Raw genomic sequence first — 8726 nt, forward strand, 5'->3', positions numbered from 1 at the left:
AAGAGCATGCAAAGGTCCTGCTGTCAGACGAATGCAGTCCAAAAGAGATGAAACTTCCGTCCCGTTGATAAAATCCTCGAGAAATTGAAAAAACAGAACTTTAATCAATCAATCAATCACAGTTTAGTACCCGATAAAGGGATAAAACCATCTGAGTTTTCGCAGATTAGTACCGAAACATTCTTTTGCATGATTAGAGGCTTACACTTATTAAAATTTACCAAAAAGTAGACTTTTAATCTAATTTGTAACATAATGCACATGTGCATATGATTTAATACAATATCATTTACAATCAACATAATGCACATGTGCATATAATTTAATACAACATCATTACAGTATGTATAATGCACATGTGCATATCATTTTATACAATATCATTTACAAAGTATATACATCAGTCAACATAATACCTTTAGTCACAAATTGAATGAATTGCAACTCTTGATGTTCTGTATTTGTAGGTGTATTGTGACTGTCAACTGTATTATCAGCAGATGGACTAACAGTGTCACCAACAATGTCCGCATCAGATGTATGAGGAGGATTATCAGAGAATGTATGAGGAGGAACATCAGATGTAAATGGTGATGTAGAGGATGCCGTAAACAGAGGATTATCAGAGAATGTATGAGAAGGAACATCAGATGTAAATGGTGATGTAGAGGATGCCGTAAACACCGTTTCCGGCTGCCGCCACCGTGAAATCTAGTGAGTTACGTGATCGCCGTCGGCTGCCGTCATAAGCACCGTGCCAACTGTAACCACCGTGAAATACGTGAACACCGGCTATCCATATGCGGTGAAAACCACCGTGCACGACTCTCTGCCACCGTGAAATCACCGTGAATGCCTCTCAGCCGAGTGTGGAGACTATAAATTGGTGAACTACTGAAACCCTAAAAATGGAGACAACAGAAACGCTGGAAAAAAAGGAACGCTGGAAAAAAAGGAACGCGTGTTTTTTTTGTATAAACATAACATAATTACAAAAATGTCATGTGTTCACACTGGTTCTCGCGGTTCTCGCAATAAAGGGTGGTTCCTAACGGATTCTTATCCTATATATATATATATATATATATATATATATATATTATGTTTGTTCGTTGGGTTAAGGTAAGAGTATACAAGTTCGAGCCGGGTTTTCCCATATTTATTGGGTTTCCTCCTGAATTGGTGTATAGGCATTATGCCTAGTGGAGATGGATATGATCGAGTGGTTCCGCTGGTGTCACGATGATACTCAAATGGTCCGTCAGTGATCCAAATTTGCCATTTAAAAAAAATCTATTTCATGGACAATTTATAAGAGAACAATATGTGATTTGACTAGGGTGCATTTAATGTGAAAGTTGTAGACATTTATAGTTGTTTTTAGGATTTGCATTTTGATGGTTTAGAGTTATTAGTTGTACTTTGCATTCCGGTCTATGACCTTCTTGAGGCGCCATAAATTTGTTTTCTTTTTCTATTGCCAACAAATTGTTATATGATCTAACAAAGTGATATCATCTGTCAACTTTTTCTTAGCCAATTAAACTTTGCTGCTTTTGAGTGGTTATATCCATCATGATCTTGAAGTTATGGTAGCGTCGGTTAACCCGTATTGTCGGCCAAGGCCTAAATTTTTAAAGAGCTCGAAAGGTTTTTATATATATAGTAAATATATTTAGTATATACATCCATTTATCATACATTAAATTGTTGGTGGTGAGGTCTCAAGTTTAAGGCTTGGCTCTAGCCCATAATCTTATTTTTTTTTTTAGTTCATTTCCCCTTTTGTCAAACTCAAAAGCTACTAATAGCACTGCTGTAGTCAAGGAGATCAAGATTATAGTGAAAAAACTATGAGTTGTCAACATGTTCGTAAAAGATACAGAAATGTAATACTTTGGATCATATATGCCACCTGTCCGATCCTAAACGAAGGGCACATATAGAAATGACCTCAACACATCCACGAATAAAAGCTTCATGAAGATCAGGAAAATACTACTAGAAAACTGAGTATTTTCGACCCTATTATAATCGGTCGTTAATTTTATGATAGTTTTTTACAGTCGCAAATATCAATAAATTTTCAGTAGTGGGAACTTGATATTATTTTTTAAAGAATGTGTACCTACATCAATTAACAATGTATGTACGTGCCACCATTGTATCTAATTATGTGGGTAAATGGGATTCAGGTAATCGCTCCATACAACTTGATATCCAATGCGCAATTTCAGCCATACTTGGTCTTGCCATCGAGTTTTCTAGCAATGCCATGTTGGCCACATGGACTAGAACTCTAAGTTGTTCCCCATTTACTTGACCATTTAGCTTAGGATCCAACATACCCATCATAACATCCACATCTTGATGTTTTCTACATTCATTCGTCCACTCAGCTAGGGTTATCGAACCATGCAATGATTTCATGCCAGTTATAAGCTCGAGTAACAAAACACCAAAGCTATATACATCACTCTTAGGTGATACTAGACCCGTGTTGAGGTAATTGGTATCAACATAGCCTAAGGAGCCACGTATAATTGTCGGTGTTTGCGCACCATAAGCATCATGCCCTAATTTGCATAGGCCAAAGTCAGCAAGTTTAGCATGATTGTTGTTAACGAGGAGGATGTTGGATGATTTGACGTCCCTATGGATGACTGGAGGGTCAGCGACTGAGTGGAGGTAGTCGAGGGCGTGAGCAATGTCTAAGGCAATGCTTATGCGATTCGACCATGAGAGACATCCGGAAGACGTAGCTTTATGGGAGTGTAGTCTATCATAGAGGCTCTTGTTTGGTATATATTCTAGTAGAAGAAGCTGCTCACCTGTTACAATCCACATACATGTATAAAAATTTATATAAATTTTATTATGATATTCTGAAAATTTTTTGTTGTGTTTTGAAATGATAATGGGTTTGTCATGAAATATTACTTAGGAATATAACCCTAGGACAATTCGCAGCTGTACAAAACTAGGAATATGCATCCTTGAAGCATCTAATAATTAATCAATAATTATGTCTTGATATTCTTTTTATCTATATATGTCCGTTTGGTTGGATACGACTTAAGATATAAAACAAACAGAAAATTATACATATTTGACAACCACTTTACAAATGTAGTAAAAATACATACACAAGACAAATTCTCAGATTATTTACTTACCATAAGTATTATTTTTGGACGTATCTTGTGTAAAATGATACATATTATTGATAAATTTCGTCGGTACATAATCATGACGCCTGAACAGGCCATTGATATGTCATCTTTCGGTCTATCTCTGCTTTCCAGTTTTCATTGTAAAACAACTATTCAGATTAATTTCAAAAACTACACGGTTGGAAATGAAAAGTGGTATAATTTGTTATGGCTGATCAGTTGTATACATGTTGACATGATAAGGAACAACGTTTTTGAAGTTTAAGATTGTAAATAAAAGAAATAGCTAGCTAAAATTTTGTAAATTATGGTATAAAAAGGTGGAATTATCCGGCGCGGTACAACGTGAATTCGATATATACAAAACATAAAATATTATTTACAGTAATATCGGACCTAATTAACTATAAGTTACAAACATAAATTTGCGTGTTACAAAAGCTACGTAATGGTTCGGTATACCGTTAGTGCAAAAATATCGGAAACTACCGAAACCATCCTGTAGCGAAATTAAAAAAAAATCATAATAACAAATATCGGTATCGTTTTGGTTAATAAAATTAAATGAAATATTCTTGATATTGGAAAGCCATAAAAATGGATACCGGTAGCGTTATTGGTATCAATGTTGGTCACTTGGTAGCGGGCCGATTCAGTACGGTACCAATACTCAGAATAGTTTATATACCTAAAGTACTTTATTTTGAAATAAACTCCTTTTACAATAAAATTTATATCAAAATGTTCACAAAACAAAAATAATAAACTAAATTACGAATTATTTTTTCTAAGTTAACAACACAAGTTACTAAAGAAAAAATAAAATAAATGATAAACTAAATATTATTAATGAAAAAAATCAACTTTGCTGCCATGTAGAAGGTTCTTAATGGACTTATTACTATTCATGAGTTAAAATATATTTTATACATAGAAAATAAATCAACTTTGTTGCCATGTAGAAGGTTCTTAGTGAACTTATTACTATCCATGAGTTAAAATTTATTTTATACATAATGTATATAATATGATACGGGAAAAATATATATAGCTTGTAAAACAAAAGCATGATTAAGCTTACCTTTGTCCAAGCAAAAACCCAACAAGGCAACCAAGTTAGGGTGAGAAATCCTAAGCAATATAGAGACTTCATCAAGAAACATCTTTTGGCAACCACCCCTCTCCTCCATCACCCTCTTCACTGCACCAAACCGCCCGTCACCAAGCTCAGCGAGATAAACATACGACGTCGCTCCAACACCTATCCGAATTCGGAAATCCCTAGTTGCCACCTTGATTTCCTCAAGTGCATAAGTCCTAATAATACTCTTAGTAGTAGAAAATGAAGATAGCCCAATCTCTTTCTGATCATGGTCACCTTGTGCTCTAGCCAAAGATGTTGCTTGTGCTTGTGAGCAAACAGCCCATTTCCTTAACATAATGGTGAGAATGATAACAATTAATATGGCTCCTCCAATCCATATGTTTTTTGATAAAGATCCCATGATTGTGTGATCTTGAAATGACCTCTCTATAAAGAGCTAGGATAAAGATTAATTTGGATGCTTGATCTTTGGATATTTATTTATTTTTTGTGTTTATCGTCACTCAACCATATATGATATATGTGAGCTTATATTCATGAGAGCGTTGGAATGTAGCGGTTGGAGAGGTAATTGGAAGGGAGTTCGTATTAATATCCTTAAGTTCGGAATGTAGTAGAATCATTGATGTTAAGCAAGTCCAAAAAATTTATTGTGCTCATGAATACATTAATGCATTAATGCACTTAGGGGTTTCCGTTGTGGCTAGTTCTTTCACAAAAAATCTAGCAAGCCATGACAAAGTTTAATCACTTAGAACATTACACGACGGTAGGAACCTTTTATCTTCACTTTTTTTATTATTATTTGTTTGGTTATAATATTAGCTTTAATTTATTTCTAAAGTAATAATAAAATATTATAAAATTTGAAGAAAACTAATGTTTGTCCCATAATTCTATTTCAAAATGGCAAACAAATGGGCTACAACAATATTGGGCCGAATAGAATTCTTTTTAGATGGCGTTTTGGACTTTTTGTGGGTTTCATTTGGGCTAAATAGAAGTTATGGTGATTAGTTTGTGAATAGTCCCACTAATTAAAGTAAACGAAGTAGACCATATAGAAAGTCGACGATAGATTTTTGGGAGAGTTTTCGGATGCGTGAATGTCAAGAGAGACGAGATTGCTTAAAACATGTATACAGGCATATAAGATCAACTAGTTCTATACCCGTCCGGTGGACGGGTACCTCAAGGTCATCATGACGTATACCTCTTTATTGCAATGTAAATAAAAACAATTTGACTAGGTACTTATGTCAGTTGACGGGCTCTATTCGCGAGTTTGGCGGGTATTTATGTAACGCTCGTGAGTTTGGCCCTTACACGGATGCTTTATTAATTATTATTATATGGGGTTAGCAACTATTCATGAATAATAGCTATAAACTTAAAAGTGGGTTACAACTAAAATTTAAGAAACCTTTTGTACACAAATTAACATTCTGTGTACAAATATAAACATATCAAAGTATATTGCAAAAAAGTTAGAAACGTTTAGACAAAATGTTCCAGGTCAACCCAACTAAAATCTGTTTGACTTGTATCCAAATTGCCCACTTTAAGGCTAATGCACAATTGCACATCACCCTTATGTGTTGATGAAGCCATCCAAAGTCCAAACATATCTTCCTTCAAGTCAACATCACATCATCATCATTTTCCACAGTATTTTATCCAAACATAATATATGCCGCCCTCACTGTAAACCCTTAAAAACATATTCTAAATTGGCCAAATGGTTACCTCCTAACATCCCACTTCACCCTAAACTCCTACTTGTAACAAAAGGGTTTCCATTAACAGAGGTAAAGATCATCTAAAAGATGACATAATCTTCAGTAATAATACAACAAATAAACGCTCAAAGCAAGACCTTGTCTTTTTATTGATATCTTTCTTAAAAAGAGGGAAATAGTATTAGAACTCAGTTAAAGTGAAAAAAAAAATCCATTTTCTACCCTAAGAGGTGGTAAATTAGATTATTACTAGAAATAGTGTACACATACTGACTTAAATTAGATTATTTTCTACCCTTATAGTCAAGTTTGACACAACATTTGAAATAATTTATGTAATCAACCCAACCCATACCAAAAAGTTACCGTTTTTTAACCCAACCCATTTAGGTTGTCACCCAATCAACTTGCCTTGCCACCTTTACCTACCACACATAACACAAAAATAAAATAAAATAAACCATAATCAGTTCAACCCTTCCATTCACTGAAATACTCTTGAGAAGTGGTACAACATTTCATGTTTAGAAAAGTATTTATATGCAAAAGGTTTAGAATGGTCATACCTTTAATTCTAGGTTTGGAGCATTAACATCAGCCTAATATGTCTCTCTCTAATTTGAGTCAATGTTATCCTAAACACTCATAAGTTCAGCCCCCCAATAGCGATGTAGATCATAAATCTGGGATATATTGGCAATCGATGAAATTGATGAAATTAGTATCAACCATAACTCCATACATATTGTATTGTACGTTAAGAACAGAGCATAAGAAACATAGGGTTTGGGGAACAATCAAAGATTGTAATTCTAAGGTAATTGTTATGATAGGAACTTAAGAAGCATTCATACCAAAGTAGCTGCAAGAATTCTTGCACTTTCAGATCCCTTTTATATCACCGGCAGAACCTTAACCATCAGAAATAATTAGCATCCAAACAGTGATTAGGATCAAACTTCCACAAGAAAAAAAGCACAAATTTTCACACAAAGCATGATACTTTTATGATAAAAAAGGTGTCTGGATGTGTGTTTTCAAAAATGAAAATCAGTTTTTTTACAAACTTTTAACAAATATTTTCACCTTTAGTAACCATAAAATCAAAACCAATTGCTGATCAAGATATTACACTGCTTCAACTTGTTCTTTGAATGAGGTAATGGCTGCAAGAAAGAGCATAGTTTTGAAAACCATCAATTGATTTATAATTATATTTTAAACTAAAACAGAAAATACTAACCGCTGATCAAATTGAACAAATAAGTTGAACATGAACATACAGATGAACAGAACATTAGGTTTCATACACACCCAACTTTTTTTTTTCTTACAGCAGAAAAAATAAACATCAAAACTTTATTCTTCTTTACGGATTTGCTCTGGTTCCACACTTGCCATGGAATGCTTGCATCGTGAAATACTTTAATTGTGTGATTGAATGGTGAATCAGTTTCGGAAATTGATGCTCTAAAAACCCTGGAATGCTTGAATCGTGAATCACAAATTAGAACTGAAAAGGCATAAACAGTTAAAAACAATTGATGGATTTGTGAGTTCAATTTGAGTAATGAATCCAAAACTTTAGCCGTCAATCTTTCAGGCTTGAATCATATATTATTTTCAAGAATCTATGATAAAAAAACTATACGAAACTTACCGAGTCCCTAGAGACAACATCGATTCTCATTCATGCATACCCCTTCGTTTGTGCTGCTGATGCACATCCCTTCAAGGAAAAATCGAGAAGCAGAGTTCTGTTCAGAGATCTAGAGGCTGACCAGAGAGAGAGAGAGAGGCAGAAGCAGGCAAGGTTGAAAGGGAATTATAAGGCTGGAGATCTGAAACCACGATTGCTAGAATTAAGGGGTAGAAGGTGGTTATTGGAGGTTTTTGGTAACCGCAGCATTGCAAAGCCTCCGTAAACTGCTGCTTCTAGAAGAAAAATGTGATTTTAAACGGTGAAGATTAAAAGTTATGGACTTTGAATGGTCAAGATCATCCTAAAAAACAGTTGAGATTAATGGGAACATTAGTATATAGAATTTCCACTTGTTTAGGTCACTTATTTTATGTTACGTTATAGATAGATCGTGGGGTATATTTTTCCCAAAATTTAGTATGAGAAAGTCAAAGTGAACAAAAAAAAACCCCCCTTCTTTTTCTGAATTATAAGGGTCAGGATTTAATTTCATCTTCATCCAATGGCTGAGATTACTTTTTGTTCCCTTTGACTTTAAGAGGAACATAAGAATATATGACAGTTGACGGGCTCTATTCGCGAGTTTGGCGGGTATTTATGTAACGCTCGGGAGTTTGGCCCTTACACGGATGCTTTATTAATTATTATATGGGGTTAGCAACTATTCATGAATCATGAATAATAGCTATAAACTTAAAAGTGGGTTACAACTAAAATTTAAGAAACCTTTTGTATACAAATTAACATTCCGTGTACAAATATAAACATATCAAAGTATATTGAAAAAAAGTTAGAAACGTTTAGACAAAATGTTCCAGGTCAACCCAACTAAAATCTGTTTGACTTGTATCCAAATTGCCCACTTTAAGGCTAATGCACAATTGCACATCACCCTTATGTGTTGATGAAGCCATCCAAAGTCCAAACACATCTTCCTGCAAGTCAACATCACATCATCATCATTTTCCACAGTATTTTATCCAAACATAATATATGCCGCCCTCACT

The 8726-nt window shown here is 34.3% G+C and overlaps 1 protein-coding gene across 1 annotated transcript; it reads right to left on the bottom strand.

The window, feature by feature from the left end:
* Nucleotides 1-2073: 2073 nt before the first annotated feature.
* LOC110932384 (probable receptor-like protein kinase At1g49730) lies at nucleotides 2074-4738 on the bottom strand. The gene is made up of 2 exons (XM_022175724.2): nucleotides 4255-4738; nucleotides 2074-2831 (listed from the first exon to the last, which is right to left on the bottom strand). The coding sequence occupies exons 1-2, from the start codon at nucleotides 4676-4678 to the stop codon at nucleotides 2173-2175; spliced, it is 1083 nt and encodes a 360-aa protein (XP_022031416.1). The 5' UTR covers nucleotides 4679-4738; the 3' UTR covers nucleotides 2074-2172.
* Nucleotides 4739-8726: the final 3988 nt, after the last annotated feature.

The sequence above is a fragment of the Helianthus annuus genome, chromosome 3 (assembly GCF_002127325.2).
Source record: "Helianthus annuus cultivar XRQ/B chromosome 3, HanXRQr2.0-SUNRISE, whole genome shotgun sequence".
NCBI classification, from domain to species: domain Eukaryota; kingdom Viridiplantae; phylum Streptophyta; class Magnoliopsida; order Asterales; family Asteraceae; genus Helianthus; species Helianthus annuus.